Genomic DNA, 19,802 nt, shown 5'->3' on the forward strand with positions numbered 1-19,802 from the left:
TTTAAGGCAGTTGCTGTTACCTAACAATATAAATCCTCTATTAAGTAGTATCTCATGCTGATAGATCCTGGCTCATTATATTATTAACACACTTAATTAAAACTGTGTCTGCAAGAGCTGGACACAGAGCCATTTATTTCTGCATCCTTTAAAATTATTTTCTTCATTATGACTTCAGGCTTCAAAAAACAGATCTGAACCATTCTTTCTGGATTGAAATTCTGACAGCATTCTTTCATATTAACTTAAAAATTACTGACATTTCTATGAATGTAATTATTCATTCTTACCAGTGCACAGTCCTCCTGTGACAGGAATCTTAGGCATAGGCTCCTGTATAATAGAGAAATCTGCTGCTGTTCCCAGTTTAAATATAACTGAACAGAGACAAAAGATCTTGATGCCAACTATTTGTCTTTTTATTGTGTGTAAAAATGCAGCAGTGCTCAATCTTTATTAACGAGCAGGTGACATCTTAACAAAGAAACCGCATCTCATGGAACACATCACATATGCTTCACATTTGGAACGACCTGTAGGATACTTTGCACCTCAGCCAATTACCGTGTAAGACAGCAGTATGTTTAAAAAAATCTTACGTATTTCGAATGCCGTGAGCTGCAAACCAGGAGACACAGTATGATATGAACAACAGGTCATAGTTTGGTTTCGTTGCTATAGAGGAGCTCCAAAATTAACAGAGAGAACATAAAGACTCGGGCTATTTTGCTTACAATTCTTTATGCTCAGAGGATGCTTCATTGCAGCTCCGGCAATGACCAGCCTCTTGCAGTTTTGAGATGTCTGGGCCAGCTGCACAAAGGAGGTTTATGCTTATGCCTTGCAGTCTTAATGCCTTCAGTGAAGCTATAACATTCTGTTATGGCACTATCCCCTTGAATGTAAAGTAGTTGCTTTTGCCAGGAACATCCATTTAATGTATTTTTAGAAAATACAGACAGATTTACAGGAGACTGGACCTTTGTGCCCTAAATTTCCTTACATCATTAGAGAAAGATGCAGAAGGTTTTGAGTTTGGGGTTTTGTTTGCTTGTGTGTGTGTGTGTGTGTGTGTGTCTTTTTTTGGTTTTGTTTTGCTATTTTTTTAAATGAGGAAACCACAAATTCAATGGTAAGAGGCAAAAAGCATGGCAAGAGTGCATTACAAAGCCATAATGCATTCATAGCATTTTCAGTAAGACCGCATTTTCCAGGCTATTTTATGAGGGGCAGAAAAGAAGCAGAGGGAAGAAAAGAAACCCTAATTCAGAGGACTCCAAAAGGGGCAAAACTACTAGCAGGAGAGAGAGCTAAAAATGAAATGGCTCATGGGTGAGTCCAAAGAAATGGTTACAAAACTAGAGAAAGTTAACTCACCCAATTCATTTCGCTGCTGACGGAGTGAAAGGTCAGTGGTTTTACATGAAAGCTCCACAGTAACAAAAGCACAGACCTTTGAGCTCAGATATGGGAAGACTGTTAAAAAGTTTTACTTGGAAGCTTCTGTTACTGGAAGCATAAGTTACAGTATCATTTATAACCAGTGAAAATTTAAAAAGTTTTCTTTGAATATAGATGCTTTTGTCTACAGTGAATGTGTATTTCCTTCTAGAGTGCCCTTTGATCCATTTTGTTTTATTTGCCTGCAGTTCTCACTGTCAGGCTTCCAAACTGTCAGGTCCCATTAATCTGGCTGTGGTTTGTAGTTATGATAAATGGGAACTCACAGACCTTAGCGTAGGCCACCTCAGATAACATGATCCAATTAAATCTAATCCAAATTAACTAAAGAAAAACCCTTTGCCCTTGTAACTTATATGGACGAGAGAGAGATTTGGCGCTGGCAATAACAACGTGGTTTATTCTAGAGAGAAATTCTCTTCTCCTTATGCAATTGATTTGTGATTCAGGGGAGCCATTATAGCAATCTAAATACGCTGTTAAAGAGTGTGGGTTTTAAGCCATGTGCTCTCAGTGTATTGAACACCGTATTTGATCCATTTTCATTAAACTTTTCAAAACTTTCTTCAGAAGCTGGAATTTCAAGTGGTACAAACCATATATCAAAATCTTGCCAGCAGACATTAACATATGCATTTGTTTGGTTATCCTTTTTAATTTTAAGGTGAATGCAAGCTGCAATACCTTTGTACCCTTGAACATGCAAGGAGTAATAATGCAGGCTTAGAAAGGATGACTGGAGTTGAGAGTTTTTACCATTGAAAATATTAGTATTACTTAAAGGCTTGAATAGCAAATAGTAAAGATGACTAGAGAATTTAAAATTACAGGGAAAGCCTCTCCTGGGAGAGCTATTTACTTTTGTTCTAACATGGAAATTGGTAGATACGGGGGAATCACCTGAAATGCTGTAGCCAAAGAATGTAAATAATCCATGGAAGTTACTGTCAAATGGCAACACTTGGATGATAAAAGCCTTGGAAATATTACTTATAACAGGAAAAAAAAATGACATGGTGTTTATCCAAGGCTCACATTGTTATTTATTCTCATAACATTTCATCTTACTACAAGATTGGGTCACTTCTGGTCTGCTATAAAATGTATTGGGGGAACACCCGCTACCTGAAAAAAAGGGATCTTTACAACTAAAAGTGTGTCTGTAATTCATGACTTGAAAGGCTTGAAAATTCAGGCTCTTCTTTTCCAGAAGATGTTTCCCACATGAAAAAAAAATCAGAATATTCTAAGCACAAAACAGATAATGCATGAAATACAGTTCAGTGTCCATGTGGATTTCTTCAATAATAAGAGTTCTTTATCAGACTAATCTAAACAGAACAACTTTCCTCATGTAAAGATTATCCACTGGTTCTTCAGGATGGGAAAAGCTGTTTACTGTTTTTCAGCCTGATATAGATTTATCTATGTTAAAGTATAAAGCCTGAAACTCTAGTTGGCTTTTATCGATTGTGCCAACAACGTGTGACAGCCTGACTCTGTGGAAACAATACAACTGAAGAATGGGTGGGAGGGGAAAACAACCACCAAGAACCTTAAAACCAAAGAGACTTTTCTATTTCTTTCTTTTTTTTCTTTTATTTATTTTTTTAAAGGAATTAGGATTTTATTTGAATTAATACTTACTAATCATTATAACTTATATTTACTCAAGTCTTCATACATTTTTCATTTCTTCTTGTCAGCATTAAAACTACTTCTGATAAAATAAAATCAGATGGAAGGGAATTGGCTCCAGGTTTTGATGCAAAAAATCTTTGCTGTGTTTGCTTTTACTGAGGAAGGGGGAAGGAAGAAGGAAAAGGCTTTTCTTTGTGACCAGGGAAAATCTGCTTCAGAGCACAATTGAGTGGGCATTAGATGTGAAATGTTACTAGAGAATTACTTGATAAAGTTTAACTGTTCTTCCTTTCTCCTTATGGAAATTTTCAGTGCCAACTAAGGCTGGTAAATCAATCGAGTATTTCCACAGTTTGGGTCACCCGAATATTTGACAATCTACTTCACAAGTAGGTTTTACATGTAGAAAGGATTCAGTTGTTGCTGTCCAAACAGATGATTTCCAAAGGCCACTATCTCCAGGCTGATGGCTGTTTCTGTCCCACGTGACAGGCGGTGGTACAGGAGAAGCTGTTTCTGCAGAGCATCTCCAGAGGGAGGGCTCCACCATTCCCATCCTCTGCTCCTGCAGAGGCCTCAACCTTGGCACGCTTTCACCTCATCCCATTCCCTCCATAACCAGCTCTACACCTAAGAAACCTCTACACAGACATAGATTTACCTCTAACAGAATTGCCATAAAAGAAAAAGCAACACAAGATTTGGTGTGAAGGACTTCCTGATGCTTTTGCCACCCTACAAAGCTGCAGAAATTTGATAAGGGATTAAGGACCAAAGGCATTTGAGCTATTGGTCTGGTGTCTTCTGCTATTAATCCAGCTGACACCTCCGTCTGAGCACACTGAGGACATGCTGCTGCACCTTCAGCAGGAAGACAGTAGAAGGCAGGAGGAAAATGCTGAGTTAGGTGAGAAGGAGGGTTTGTTTGCATCACTGCCTAAAACCAGCCTTAGAAAATGTTTTAATTTTGCAAAACAGGGTTGGCATCAGGGAAGTGAAAAAAACGCAATAACTATCAAAATGCTGCTTCTGAATAGTAATGGAAGAAGAAGACGTATCAAGTCTATTCAGTTCAGCCCTGTACTCAGAAGAATAAAGCAAACTGTGCCCTCCACCATGGGTCACAATCATGTACAAAGTAAACATATAAATGTCAAAGAAAAGAGTTTTGCTGGTTTAGTCCTGTAATTCATGCTACATAACTGTAACAGGTGCAACTGCAGTTCCTAATATAACTTGTCTTCATTTAATCAGAAAAAAAAAAAAAGCCTATGGAGGAGACTTTCTGGCTCTGAAGATTATATGGAAAATTACACTTTGAGGTTTTTATATAACCAAATTCTAATAAGCAGAGATTATGGACTCCTGCTCATTCAGGCAGATCAGCTTATTAAAACTACATAAATATTTGCATAAAGCAAGCAGGATTTACCAGCCTGTAAAAAGCACAAAGAAGAAACATCATGTTCAAATAACCAAACAAGAAAATAGATGGTTTACAGAACATACTGCATTTATTTGGCCTCAGAATTCCTAGCATTGTAACAAACTCCCAAAATTTCACTCCTTAAAGTGCTTCAAACTCCATTTATATTATTATTACTTTTAACATTAATGTACATTTCTGTATAAACGTCAATCCAAAGAGATCTCTATTTTTATATAATTCTTTATATTAGTGGATCAAATTTGCTCTCAAGATCACCAGCATTAAGGCAGATTTGCAGAATTAAGACACTGGAGTTACTCAAGTCTATGCTGTTGTTGATGAGAGCAGAACTTGGCCCAGTCAGGTATATACAGTTCTATTTTCTGCATATATTTCAAAAGGCACAATGGATTACCTTGGAAATCAATAACATTTAAAAGGGAGTTTATCAGAACAAATACTTTCAATTCTCTTTGGCACAGTCCACATCCAGAGGATGCATTTGCTCACCAGCTGTTCTGAATAACAAGCATGATGACAGTGACGTGGTGATCCAGCAAAAGGGGAATGCACATTGTGTGACTTCAGCAGCTGCAGCCTGATGTGTGTACAGGTACCATAACAGCAAAGTTACTTTGCTGGGCACCCATGCAAACTCACAACACCATGAACCTCTGAAATTCTCCTGGTGGAGACATGTTTGTCGTTGATGTTAATATTCCGAAGACAGCCAAAAAATGGGTCTTTAACTGGAAGCCACGCTGTGTCCAAATTTGCTAAAACAAAACAAAACAACACAAACAAGACAGAAAGATCAAATTAATATAATGAGAGTGATTTTAAAGAAAATTAAGTACTGCAAGGCTTTAAAAAGAGGGGGAATGATATTGAAATACATGCATGAATGGGATTTTGGTTTTGAAAGTAAAAAAGCTACATAGATACATGAAAAAATAAGCAGCAATAATATTACCTGGAATTTTGCCAAAGTAGAGTGGCTGATGTATACGTCTAGGAGGAAGGGGTGGAACTCCAGTCGTATAGTTATGCTGTGGACCCACCTCTAGCTGCAACATGTTCTCCTTCTGAGAGACTGCAAAGAAGCAGGTAAATGAGTAGTCTTTCTCAATCTTGTTAAAGAATCAACTAGGTATGGCATTACTTTTAAATAGCATCTGTCTTGAAATTTAACTCATAGGAATATTAGATTTTATTTGAATTCAAAGTCAGATTGACACATCTCATCTCAGTACTCTGGTTCTAAATACAGCCCTAAGCCCCCCTCTTACATAAAGGCTTGAATTAACACAAGACACTTTGTTCTAAAGAGTATTCTCAGAATAAACAGAAGTGAAATTATTAATAAAAACCTAGAGCTGCAGCATTCTGTGCTCACCATCCTTTCGAAGTTTCAGAAGAACTGTTAAGATACAACGTACCTGCGATAGTATGCCACTGTCCATTAGACAGAGGTCGCTTAGGTGTGACTGATGTCTGGAATTCTCCAGCACCGCTATTTCCAGCAGCAATGACCTGTACCAATGTTATATTTTAAGTTACTGTGACAAAGAAAAGCACAACAGAAAAAATACAGTACTTTAAGTAATTTACTGAACTTGTGATGGCTGCATTTCACCTAATAGTTTCACAAGTTGCAGTCATTGTATACATATTATCCTCTCCAAGAGGAAAGTAAATTTCCTCAGTAGAATCCCAGGAGAGGATATTTGACAAATTTTACAACCCTAAGTACATACCTTTGTCTCTCCTTCTCCATCTTACCAAATGGTGTTAATTCTTTTGACATAAGCTCTCTGAGACAAAGTCTTTCCTACTAGGCCTTCTTTTCCTTTCTCAAAGCAGTCTTCTACATGCTCAGCATCTCCTGAGAGAATCTCTGCAGCACATTTCTCTGGCCTTTCACACAACTTTGGACTACTCATAATTCACTCATGTACCTTGCAACCTGGCTATTTATGGTGACATTTTGAACAAGCACCTGCTTGTGCTTTCTCACATCTTGCTTCTCATTCCTTGCAAGTGCATCATTTTATTTTCAACGCTTTCCTTTCAAACTTTTTTTCTGGTGTGATAGTTACAACAAACTTGGTAAAGGTCAGGTAGCTGATATGCTGAGGCCACCTCCTATCAGGCTGATGGATGGTGTCCCATTGACCTTTCATTCCTTCCTGTTGCATCCTGTCCACGCTGACAGCCAGCATGAATCTAAATTACTGCTGAAAAAAGTGGTCAGTCTTGCCCTTAAGGAGTCCTCAGCTGTTGATGCCACTGCTTGTTGTGCTAATTGTGCTAGCTGTATCTTGAACCAGATCAGTGATCTGGGGGAAACTAGCTGATGACAAAAAGATAAATAATAAAAAGAAGTTCCCTAATCTGCAAAGAGAAGAGCAAAGCTGAGCTTTCTGAAGTTAGGTAGACTCATGCTGGTTTAAACTGTGCCATGAGACAGCAGGTTGTGTGGAGCACTGACATCTTTCTAGTTGATGTCCCCCCAGCAGCAACCACAATAGTTTTGTAGTCCAAGACTCACATTCTGAAGCTGTGACATTATGAAAAAGCAACACTGACAATAATCACCACCATGACACAACTAGAGGAGAATATGCTAACACGAAGAAAGACCGCTTGTGTTGTATAATCGACATGGTTATAGAGCTGCATCAGTACAGCCATATAATGACTGAAGAAGGAGTAGGAATATGCTTCAGAGTTCTATAGAGTCATAGAAGCATTTTGATTGGAAGAAACCCTCAGGATCATCGAGTCCAACCATAACCTAACTCTAGCACTAAACCATGTCCCTAAGAACCTCGTCTAAATGCCTTTTAAACACCTCCAGGGGTGGTGACTCCACCACTTCCCTGGGCAGCCTGTTCCAATGCCTGACAATGCTTTATAGGCAGAATTTTTTCCTAATATCCAATCTAAACCTCCCTTGGGGTAACTTGAGGCCATTTCTTCTCATCCTATCACTTGCTGTGGCCTCCCCATGGATTTTTGCAAAGGCCCAGAAGCCTGAGAAAACTAAGACTGTGCTCTATTGCTGACCACTATGAAGAAAGCACATGCAAGTTAGTGTGCACACAATGGAAGCTGCTAACGTAGGCAGAAAGACAGGTTAAATACACGATTTTCCATGTGATGGTTTTAAATAACTCTGAGGAAATTGTTCAATGTTGTACATATAGACAAATGTAATATGTAAGTCCAGAGTTCAAGGTCAGAATTCCCTTGCTAAATGAGGGCAATGCAGCTGAAATGGAAACAGTGTGTACTTACCTTTCCTCTTTTCATGTAAATAGTCAAGTAGTTGTCTTGCTTGCTTCCAGCATGGAGGAGTATACCTGTTGAGCTCCTTGGTCGAATAGTAAATACAATCCTAAAATCCAAGCCCAGCAGCAAATTACCTGTGGAGAACAAAACAGTGGGTAGAGGAGTAATCACAGGAGGAGATAATTAGAAAACCACATAAAAAATAAATGAAAAAATCCTTACTAATGCACACACACACACTTAAGACATAATTCCATATACTATAATCTCTACACATCTTACCAATGGTGATATATCCTCCTTCATTAAAGAAATAAATCCCCCTCTCTGCAGGAACATCCAGACATGGAAGTACACCATTTTTTTGCTGAGGTGCATTCAAGACTTGTCCATTCATCTTAAAATTCCTCAGGCAACCCTTGAAACTGTTCATTGGTATATTCTGGAAGCACATATCAAAACATTAATACTAAAGCACGATGGCATTTTTTTAGTAAGAATACCCATTAGTTCTTATGTATTGTTGGACTGCAGAAAAACAAGTGGCACTCAAGGCACCTAAAACCCATCTCTGATGCAGTGAAAATGTATTTCAAAGTTTAGAAAAAGAACTTAAAATATGAAAGTAACAGTTGATTTTGAGTTAATACAACTCCTGCTTCCCAATGATGTGTCAAAAAGACAACACGAGTTGTGAAATGCCAAGTACACCCTTCTTAAGAGGCTGTTTATTTAAATCTGATTTTATAAAAGGCCCAGCATCATTAATTGTCCAGTTTTTAAATTAATTGGAACCAACATATTTCCAATTAAAATCCAGTTCTACATTCATAATTCTTTAATGAGAAGGATTCCTTTGCTTCTCTACAGATTATTGCTTATGCCACTGAGGCAAATATTCTGTGGGAAGGGGATGTGCCTGGAATTACAAATGTGACTTTGTTATTTTCTATTTTTTAAAGAACAGAAATGAAAACTGTACACAGCTGTCATCAGTGTCTCAGCAACACACATGGAAAATATTGATCCAGCTGAGATGTCTTTTAACAGGTAAGGGAAAAAGGTCTGTAATGAACAATGGGAAACAGCAGTCACAGATGGTTCTCAGTCAGTGCTTGGAAATACCCGCCAAATCTTTTCAACATGGAAATCCTACATATTAACACTTTCACATGTAATTAGTGCAGCATGAGGACTGTGTGTGGGTGGATGTGTCTATTATTTACCTGTCTTTTCAGTGACGGCAGCCCTCCCACGTAGACTGGCGACTTAATGCTGATGGCAGAATTTGTTGCTAATCTCCCATGCTGGGCCCTTAGACCATCAACAACAAGGCGGACGTTCTTCCCATCTGTGCCAAAGACCACCTTTGCAGGGCACAAACATAACAGAATGAGAAACCCCCAAAGCCAGTGAAAACCTCTGGAGATACTTTTCTTTAACTTAAACACCATGTTGTTGAAATATTTAAACTCAAAAGAACATGCTGGGACCAGCAGTTTCTGTAACCTCTCTCATAAGACAGACCTGCCAACCACATGAAATTTGGGGCACAGCAATTAACTTCAGATTACCAAAATAAAATTTCTAATAGCTTAAAAATTCAATAGGCTTTGCCTGCTGAATGCTAGTTGTGGTTTCACCACAGTTCCTGTGCCATACTACTTACAGTGTGCCATTGCCCATCGTTATATTTAGTACTGGTTTTGATTTTGATTTGTTTTCCTCCAGAGCCAAGTGAAAAGACAAAACGTCCTTTTGAAATGTGGAGAGCCATGTAAGAGTCTTCAGACCTTTCCTCCATGAAAACTATTAATCCTCTTGATGATCGAGTCCGCACATCTGCAGAAAAATGTAACCTGTAGGGGAAAGAAAGCATTTGAAATATGGGTCTGTTTTATTAGTTGTTGTAGTCTTTATGTTCTCCAGAAAAATGCCACTGAAACTCCATTTGTGAAAATGCAGAATAGCTTTTGGGTGGAATCACAGTGTTTTGCATTGCCTGTATTTCTGAATGTGAATGAAAGTTGACATACTCAGGCTTAGGATTTGGCATCAATATGCACTGTAATTTCTACCACATCCAAGTCAGTCTACTCAGTCTGGGTAAATGTTAGCAAGGAAAAAAAATGCCCAAACCTTTAGACCCACTCTTCTGTTATGCCCCAAGATATAAGCAAGAAGAAAATCCTGGCTCTTGCCATGCAAAGATTCAAGCAGCTTTGACAACTCAAGTATTACAAGGAGAACAGAGAACATTTGTGTTACCTATCTGTAGATGCTGGTGGAGAAAACATGTAGGATAAGAAACTGTTGGGGGTGTTTCCAAGGAGATAAGCTTCACTGCTGACATTTAACTGAGTTGGTAAATCGTGGTTTTGCTGGTTTGGCAAATTAGCGGCTTTCAGATAATCAAGGTAGTTTTCATTCTTTACCTGTAAGACAAAATTGAAACATTTACTGTGCATGAACATGAAAAAAAAAAACCCAAAACATTTCAATCTACACATTTAGGTGTTCCCACCTGAGACAGTCAACAGCCTTCTCTAAATGACAGAAAAGCTGTTGTCATTCTGGACAGGTATGGGTTTAGAATGGAACTTCAACACAAAAAGAACCTGCTTTGGGTGTGAGATGGAAGGAAAATAACAACATTTGAATCTCAGTTCTACAAACTGTGGCTGTGCAGGCAAAGCTTTGGCATCAATATGGAGAGAAGATGACAGTAAAAATAAGCATACCTTGAGCATCTTAAACATGAGAGGATTCTTAAATTCCTTCAGCAACATCGGTTTGAGGTTCTCGTATTTGTGGCAAGCTCCAAGGGATACGCCAGTCTTTGCAGTATAATTGATGAGATTTTGAACCTCAGGGAGCTGACCTGTCCTGGAGTGATGAAAGCAGTAAGTGCTGTGACACGACATCCCTTTTCTTAAACCTAAACAACAACATACTGTAGAACCGTGTTCTGTACAAAATAGATTTCCTAGTGACCTGATGTTAAACTACCAATTCTTATTTTTCGATGAGAAATGTAGGTTTAGTGCTGTAAAAAGTATTCCTATTTGTCCTGCTTCTGCCCATTTCTTTTTGGCTGTGGAAATAACTGATGTTTTGTTCTCATCTTTTCTAAACAAAGTATTTTTTGCTAAAAATTATCTGTTGAAAAATCCCCACAAACAAATATTGCCATTGAAAAAGGGGGAAAAAATGACAGCAGCCTTTATAGAATAAGATTGCTGGATCAGACTACAAAACTTTGCTGGTTGATTGTGCATAACCAGTGGCAGATCAAGAAAAAACGGCAACATCAGATTCTGCTAACTCTGTAATTCACTCTCTCCTTAAATAAGATGTTATGAGATTTGTCAAGGGGCAAAGCCCACCACAACTTAATATGTAGCTTTGGTATTACAGGCAAATTATCAGAAAGACTGTCAAAACCAATTTCTTGTGTGTATAAAGAATAATATTAAGTAATACTGTCATTTTGTAAATTGTACACAGCATCTCTAATCAGTACATTACAGAACACTTTGCAACTAGAAAAAGCAATGAATCTCCTTGCCCGTGTTTTTCTTATGAGGAGAGTGGTAGAGTTGAGAGCAGAACCTGAACTACTTCTGTTCCAGTCCAGTTCTCCATTCACTCGATCAGACTAGCTACTATATTAATTCTCCATCTACTTTGGTACTAAAAGCAATTTTCAAATTTGTCTTCCAATTGGGAGGTTAATATACAAATTATTTCATTGTCTTGCAGTGCTTTAAATGAAGATATAATTCGAGCAAACTGATCAACTGAAATGTGTCCTTGCCCATGGCAGGGGGTTGGACTAGATGATCTTTAAAGGTCCCTTCCAACTCAAACCATTCTGTGATTCTATGATAAATCAAAATATACTATTTTTTTTTGTAAATTCTACACACGTATAAATGTTCACCAAAGCTTAGATAAAACAAAGCCTCACTGGGAAATTACTTGTGACTCAAGAAATGCTTTAAAGAATATATTTATGCCTAATTTATCTCCCAAATTTCACCTGTAAGGTGTCTCTAATAACTGGATAAACATATGAAAAAAAGACAACATAAATCAGGCACCCGATTTCTGTACATACGTTCTCATTTGTTCGTGTATCTGCTTTGGTTCTGTCAGTAAGCTTTGCTCCCTGTGCAGCTATAACGATATAATCCAGCATATCTTTTTGGATGCCTTGTTGGGACACTTCCAATTTGCTATGTTGAGTTCATTCTTTGATTTAAAGACTACTAAACAAGTATGATTCAGACTAAAATTCCATTACATCTGAACAGCAGATTTAATTACAACTTGATACCATGTATAATCTGCCTGAATAAAAGAATATTTGGGAGCAGTGAAGTTATGCACTCATGAAGGCTTCCCACATGTAGAAGAAAAGCAATTTAGCAAAAAGTTATTTTAGTGTGATTAAAGGAGGACAACAGACCAAAATGCATGAAACAGAACTCTTTCTAGGCCAAATACCTTTTTATAAAGATGTTTGAGATGCAACCTTCAAAATTATCTCCACCAAATTTTATAGGTTCAACTAATGCCCGTGCTCTTGGAGAGTCAACTGATTTTAATGCAGATTCATCATCAACCAGCAGATGTACTCTGAAACAGAGTGAATAAAAATAAACATGTAATCTAAAAAATTGTTATGAGCCTAAATGAAACATATATATAAAAAGAACCATTTGACAGATGTGTTTGCTTGTTACATTGTAATTATGCTAGAGCTTAATGAGCTACTGGGATTTTTTTCAGTACGTGCTCACTGACTGCTATGAAACTGCTCTGCTTTTTGGTAGTAGATGTTGAGCAAGAGTTGAAGCTGGTACTTCAGTCCTACAGTGAGATCCTGCTCCAACTGAAATTGATGATAAAGCTCACAACTATGGGACAGGATTTCATCCTTTGTGTCAAAATGGTGCACTTGACATGTTAGCAACTGCTAGCAGAGATAATATTAAGTTATAATTACCTGCAGTTATAGCCAGTCATTCAGAACTTGCCCCTTTAACTAACACTTAATGTCACTTTATGTGTTCCACAGAAATCAATTTGATTTAGGAGGATTTCAGTAAACTGTCTCTTCTGGTATGTACATAACAGATCATTATGGAAAAAACAGCCACAATGTTAGCTTCTTTCCTGGGCCTTTCGCCACCAATGTTACAGTGCCATGTATAAATGTTATGGGAAGAGGAAGAGTTCCAGAGCTCCTGCCTGACAAACAGCCAAAACTCACACAGTCTATAAAAGGCACTCACAGTGATGTACAGCTGAAACATCACAGGTACTGACATGCACATTCATTGATCAAAAATCTCCTTTTGCTTCACTATTTCATTATTTCACTATTTTAGCCATTTTTACACAGCCATTTTTAGCTGTCTACCCAAAGAACAAGTCACACAAAATTTTAATCTTCTTTCTCCAACCACAACATTAAAGAACCAGATGAAGAACTGGACTCACCTGTTGTCTGTTTTTATTACTGTCACATAATGCAGTGACCCATCTTCATAGTTCTTTTTCAGTTCAATTTCCATCTGTCCCATCTTTGCAGTTACAATGCCAGGTCTCAGAAAGATGGTAAGAATATTAGGCTGTAAAAGAATCCCACAAAATGATCAGTTGAATGCAAGCACCTTTAGTTCTCCTTGATATTGCCACTAATAACAGTTCTCAGTGATCTCTCATGGAAAAGAAATTTTCTTACACTTAAACTACATTTCTTAGCCACCTAGTACCAGATATTATGTCCAGTTCTGCACAATTAGCATAGTTTCTGTTTTAAAATACCTCTGCACTCTGAATACCAAGCAGTTCTTTAAAATACTAGTTTAAAGTATTTTTACAAAAAGCAGAGGATTCCACTCTCCACCTCTCAAATGCCTGATGTGCATTCCCTTTTTAACTCCTTCAGCCAGCCAGAATGGGGTTCTGCTTGAACCTTCCTGCTTTATGAGGGAACGTAGCCAAAATCCATCCCTTTCCTCTGCACATTTGATCATATCTGTGTGGGCAGAATGCCAATTTTTCCTCAGAAAATTTCCAGCCAACTGTTTTGGGCAACAGTTATCTTACTGGGATGGTGATGTTACGGTGCATGATCTACTCTGCAGAAGGCTTAAGTTCAAAGCTCAGTTACTCATTGAACTACTTGTTGGTTGCATGAAGAAATTGCCAGGGTGAGTTTCTCTGGCCTATAACATGAAAGATGCCCTGATCAAAAGATTATTATAATAACCATTTCTTGCCTTAAAATACAGGAATCTACATGAGACTTATAACAGAAACTGACGCCAAACTGACATGGTCACAAACAGACATGACTGAGCCAGAAATAAAACCAATCACAGATTTTAAGTTGAACCTGTTTCATACCCAAAGATTGTAATTTAAGAGTGTTCCAGTCGATGCCGTGGTCTGAAAGCCAAAGCCAACTTGGAAATCCCTGGGAAATGGGAAACCTGCTGCATTCAGGCTCAGCGTTCCCTTCTTGGAGAAAGCCGCAGATCTGATGAGCTGAAAGGGAGATAATAATGCTTTCAGTGATTTTCCTTTTAATCAGAAGAAGTGGCAACATGGGACAACAAACTGCCCTACTCAACGTAATTGCAACCGACTCCAGTCAAATCCAACCACAAGGCAAACTGCAAGTACAATTATTTCAGTACAGAACAGACTGAATGAATTTGTTTCACCAGCATTAACTATGACCTGAGAGATTCTAAAGGGAGGTGAGACTTGCTGAGTATAACAAGCTGTTTGTCTCTAGCTACTCTTTGCATTGACACAATGGCTTTGAAAGCTTTCACATTTGGGGACACAAAAGTGAGCAGCTGTAGGAATAGCTTGCAAGTACAGACCTGTGCAGATGAGCTACATAACTGAAGCTGTGTGAGTCACAGGACAGAATATATCTGGGCCTCTTTGAACAAAACAGAATTTAATACATGAGAAGTTACACAGATACAGAGAGTGAAGTCAGATCCTTTGCATAGGGAAATGGCCTGTGAAGAAATTGCTCTGTAGAAGGTTTAGATGCCACAAAAGCAAAGCAATTGAGCGCAAACTTTCATAGTAAAAGGGCAAACGGGGTCATACACTATGTAAGTAGCAGTAAGTAGAAGCAGAAGTGCGATTTTCCTCTCTCCATGCAGCATTGGTTAAGCCAACACTGAAACATCCCATTGTCCCATTTTAAAAAGAACATGGCAAAACTCAAGGGTGCACAGGCAATAATTATAAAACAACCAGATGAGTGGAGCAATAGCCTTACAATGAGAGACTGCAGTGGAAGCAGAGTCAGCTTAGCTCTTTCAAGAAAAAAGGTTTAGAAGTCATTTAATTAGCACGTTGGTGGGAAGAAACATCCTGACTAGTATTAAGTAACAAAGTATTCTGGCCTAATCAATAACAACTGGAAGCCAACAAGTTTACATGGTAAATATGAATTCTTAACTGTACAGAGTACTATTTTAATTAAGAGGGTGGACTATGTGCTGGAGCAAGCTATCACATTAGGGGTGGAGTCTCCATTCTTCCATATCTTTATACCAAGCCCAGGTTCCTTTATTACCATTACACATTAACCAAATATAATTTTTGACCTAAGTAAAACATAATGGGCCAGGATTTATAGATGAGCCACACTCTGTGAACTCTAGCAGAAGGTTTTAAGGAACTTTTTTAGTTACCTTCCAATCATCTGAACATTTCTTGCTGACACCAACAGTCTCGTCAAAAATAACAGATGCAGTGTTAGGGTTTTTCACATTCTTCATGCAGCCCCGGAACGGAGGTGTGGATATATCAAAGCTGATTTCAGGGAGTGGAAGAAAAAAGAGCTCAGTAGCCTGATATTTCAAAGCACACACCAGTACAGCAGCCTGTAAATGCTGACAATATAAGAAACTGAAAAACAGAACACGAGCGATCTTTCTTGCACACACATACTTCATGCTGATCAAACCCAACCTTCAGGATACACTCCAACAAAGATCCCACCATTAATCAAAAATCACGAGTCATGGTCATGTATTATACACCGGATATTTTCACGTCACATAAGATACCTGATACAGAATATGAAAGAAATTTCCTAAGAAAATAGTTTAGATGGGGTTTCCAGAAAAAGCCTGTGTGTTACAGTCATTTTATAGTTACTCACCGTTCCCGTAGAGAAGATGGAATTCCACCTAGATAGTACTTAGTGAAAGGGAAGACATTTATGTTTGCTTTAATATCAGGACTGACGTGAACAGTATTCCTACTTCGGGCTAGCACCAAATGAATCTGAAATAGGTGAATAACAAGGATTACTTCACTTAGGAGAAACAAAAATAATGTGGCAGATTAAAAGTACTTCCACAGAGCAGGACACATTTTGTTTACCGCCTCTTGTTTACTAGTGACTTAAATCCAGAAAAACTGCAGTGGTTCAAAGGTACTTCACAGAATTTGGGCATTTTGCCAAAGAAAATGCCCAAGGGAAATGCTTTACCAGCCAAATGCAAGGTGAGGTTTTATTTTCCTCAGGAAGACTGCCCCCAAAATACACCTCACCTAAGAGTCAGATATTGCCTTCTGTTTGCACTTAAAGATTCAGGGCTGCTCAATGAGTTGAGAATTCTCAAAAATACATACAAACATAAAGCAACAGTGAGAAAACGTAAGAAATCTTAAATTTTAAAAAGCTAAAACACATGTATTTATCTCAGCCTGTAGATGTTGATTTGATAGTGAAAGATCCAAAGCCTGGGTCAGTCAGCTGGGTGGAGGTAACTTGACCCAGTACACAACATAAAGATTCCTTCCAGAAGACCCTGCAACCCATCCTACTTAGCTGGAGATGTAGTAACGGTAAAAGAGAATGAATCAACATTGTCCATCAAATAGTTTAACACTGCCTTTACAATTTCACTCTTGTAGTTCTACAAAAGAACCAGATTGAAACTAAGTAGACAAGCAACAACAAAAAGTCTGCAAAAGAGGAATCTCTGTAAAGATCAGCCTCGCCTGAAGACAAACTCTTAGGTGGTGAAAACACTAATCCAATATCAAACTAGTGTTAATAATCACAATGTACACAGCTCTCTTTAAATAAAGTAATAACTCTGACAAAGTGTTTTGTTTTGTTTTTTCTTTTTTTTTTTCCTTTGGTGTTTTTTCTTTTAAAACTGAATTTACTCACAGGAAAGCATAACAGTAGAAAGATTCATTTTCACATGTCCAAACTGATCCCCAGCAGCTTGATCTCCTCCCCACAAAAGGAAAACTTCACAACTAAACTTTACAACAGTATGTTTAGTTTCAGCTGTTATTAATATGTAATTTACAAATAATGATCTCTTGATTATTCAAAATCACATACTTGTTTAAATGTTCCATCATTTACAGTTGCATTGGTTTCTATTTCTTTTGGAGGCTCAGAGCCAACTTTGTATCTAAAAACTGTATGACCATCTTTAATGAGCACACTGATGAACTGATCCTGCAATTAAAAAAAAAAATTAAAAATAAATAAAAAAACATCCAATACAAACTTCCAAAATTTCATATGTATTTCACTCTCATGTGAATAATTTGAATGAAGCTATCTAGTTGCTTCCATAAAGCTTTTGGGGGATAAGATAACACAAAACAGGCAAAACCAGTTACTATTAAATCTAACATGTTCTTGAGTAAGCAAAGTTTAAAAAAATGTTCTTGGACGACAAAACAGACAGAAGCATTTCACAAATTACCTCATTTGCTGCAAAAAACACAATGCCTTCATCTGCTATAGTCTCAATTGTCTGCTCATAGCGTACTCGGCTGTGGATATTTGATTCTTTCAGTGTGACGCTGGCATAACCAGTACCTTCAAAATAGCTTTGATCAGTCTCTTCTTTATACCTGTAATAATTAATTGTCACAGATATGAATATAGGAGAGCAAAAACTGTTACCACATGGACTTACTGTCATAATTTTAAAAAATCTTAAGTTAAAGCATTTGGTACAGGGCCACTGATAGAGCCATATTCTGATCTAACCCAAGCAAAGAGAAAATCTTCCACTGGCTTCTATTGGAATTGCATATGGTCTTAAGAGAGGAAATCATTAGTGACTGACTTTTTTGCAGTTAATGTAGTATTTACTTTATAAAGGAGCTGAATACAGCAGCCTATGAATTGTGTCTGGGCATTACAACATTTAATGTGTTGGCCAATGGACTGAGATAGCCATAGATGTGAATAGTGCCAACACTGAGGATTTTCTCTAAGGAATGTAGTAATGACTAAAAGGTAGAAAAAAAATCAGTAATTCATCCACAGTGGTTATTGTTCTGGATGTGAAAAGACACAAATTCATCATGATAAAATCACAGAATACGAAACACGTCTTTGTTTACATCATACCTTCTGCAGGGTTGCACTTCAGTGGTATTGAGATTAAATGTCCTCTTGAAGTTGTAAAGGCTGATAATGTGTTCATTTAGGCTGTCTAATTCAATGCAGCCTTCATAATGAGGATAGTCTAGCTTACGTGGAGGCTGCAAGATAGTGTCATCAAAAACATTCCGTCAACATCAGCTGACAAATTTTACATCTATGTGTAAGTACTAAGACTCATTGCAAATATTAATAAGACACAGAATATGACATCCTTAATATAATAAGATTATTATATCTTTATATATAATAGTCAAACAATCTGATACCGCCCTAGGAGTACTGCAGCACAATTTAAAGCCAAGTCATATGGATGGATTGGGAATAGTACTTGGCAGGGCTGGACAGATTTCTTGCTGTCCTCAGCAGATGAACTACTATCATGCTCCCTTCTTTGTGTTTTAGCATGCTCAAGCCAGGCAGCTTCTATAGGAAGCAGCATCACCTTGCATCCCGTCCATTCCTACTGACACGGATAAACTTTTACACAGCCTTTGAAAGACTGCTAGTGGCAATCTGTACTTATAAGAACAAAAGAATGATTAACACAGAAATCTATTTTAAAGACTAAGCAACTCTTTGTACCCTAAAATCTGGTGGGTATCCTCCAACATAAAAGACAACAGTGCTGGGATCAAGATTTAGAAGAATGTCATTGCTTCCGCTGCTGGCAGTCAAAGGCGTTTTATATTCTGGGGAAGCTGATGTTGCTTCTTTGATGTAATTCAGCTTCGCATACTGGTAAATCCTAAAACCAGAACAGACAGGCAAAATATCACATCACACTAACAAAAGTTGTTCTCAACAGGTTTTGGAAAAGACTGTTGTGCACTGTGGATCTTGTACCTTTCAAACTTAACTTGATCCATAACGGCTTCCTCAGTTTCGCTTTGAGTCACAAGTGGCTGCACATCTATTTCTACATCACCATCTCCCAGGTTATAGACACAAGTGAGGTGACCATCTTTCACAGCCATACCAATATAGTCTTTGGAAGCCTAAAAATAGCAAAGCAAATAATCATTAATAAATTATTAATGCTAATGAAGGTAAAATACAGCAGCACTTCCTCAGAGACATGAGACATAAGAAATCCACCCACCTAATGAAGAGAATTGTTATTAAGTTTATCAGTTTTGGGAAGAAATAATTGTAATCTTATATATGTTGCACTGATTCAGTGAATATAGTTACAAATTAATTGAAGAATCATATGTGTCTTTTTATTTTTATAACAATAACAGCTAAAATAGTTGTAACATTTGTAACACCTCTCATTTAAAGCCATGAAAACGTGGCACTTTTAGTAAAAATTAGACTCAGCATCTGTGAAATAAAAAAGATGTTTGGAATAACACGGAGTCAAGGACAATGTTTCCTACTGAGGTGACTGGAAGCAGTCATTTTCCCAAACAATTCAAATTTTATTTCTCCAACATACCATATTTCACAGGAAATGATTAAAATCACACACACACAGTATCACACAGTATGTTTGGGATT

General features: G+C 37.7%; 1 protein-coding gene across 1 annotated transcript in view; it reads right to left on the minus strand.

Moving 5' to 3' along the window:
• Positions 1-5,161: 5,161 nt before the first annotated feature.
• Positions 5,162-19,802, minus strand: part of LAMA3 (laminin subunit alpha 3) — a gene marked incomplete at both ends in the record, with an annotated part of 116,709 nt that continues 102,068 nt past the window's right edge. Inside the window, 19 exons of the mRNA XM_080340023.1 lie at positions 5,162-5,307; positions 5,505-5,624; positions 5,971-6,064; positions 7,832-7,959; positions 8,108-8,267; positions 9,052-9,192; positions 9,495-9,684; positions 10,094-10,254; positions 10,567-10,711; positions 12,335-12,466; positions 13,334-13,464; positions 14,246-14,386; positions 15,562-15,682; positions 16,035-16,159; positions 17,238-17,357; positions 17,611-17,761; positions 18,267-18,400; positions 18,885-19,047; positions 19,146-19,297. Coding sequence (XP_080196149.1) covers positions 5,162-5,307; positions 5,505-5,624; positions 5,971-6,064; positions 7,832-7,959; positions 8,108-8,267; positions 9,052-9,192; positions 9,495-9,684; positions 10,094-10,254; positions 10,567-10,711; positions 12,335-12,466; positions 13,334-13,464; positions 14,246-14,386; positions 15,562-15,682; positions 16,035-16,159; positions 17,238-17,357; positions 17,611-17,761; positions 18,267-18,400; positions 18,885-19,047; positions 19,146-19,297 — 2,655 coding nt within the window. The remainder of the gene's footprint in view (positions 5,308-5,504; positions 5,625-5,970; positions 6,065-7,831; positions 7,960-8,107; positions 8,268-9,051; positions 9,193-9,494; positions 9,685-10,093; positions 10,255-10,566; positions 10,712-12,334; positions 12,467-13,333; positions 13,465-14,245; positions 14,387-15,561; positions 15,683-16,034; positions 16,160-17,237; positions 17,358-17,610; positions 17,762-18,266; positions 18,401-18,884; positions 19,048-19,145; positions 19,298-19,802) is intronic.

Source organism: Nesoenas mayeri (assembly GCF_963082525.1).
Source record: "Nesoenas mayeri genome assembly, chromosome: 2".
In the NCBI taxonomy this organism is placed as follows: Eukaryota; Metazoa; Chordata; class Aves; order Columbiformes; family Columbidae; genus Nesoenas; species Nesoenas mayeri.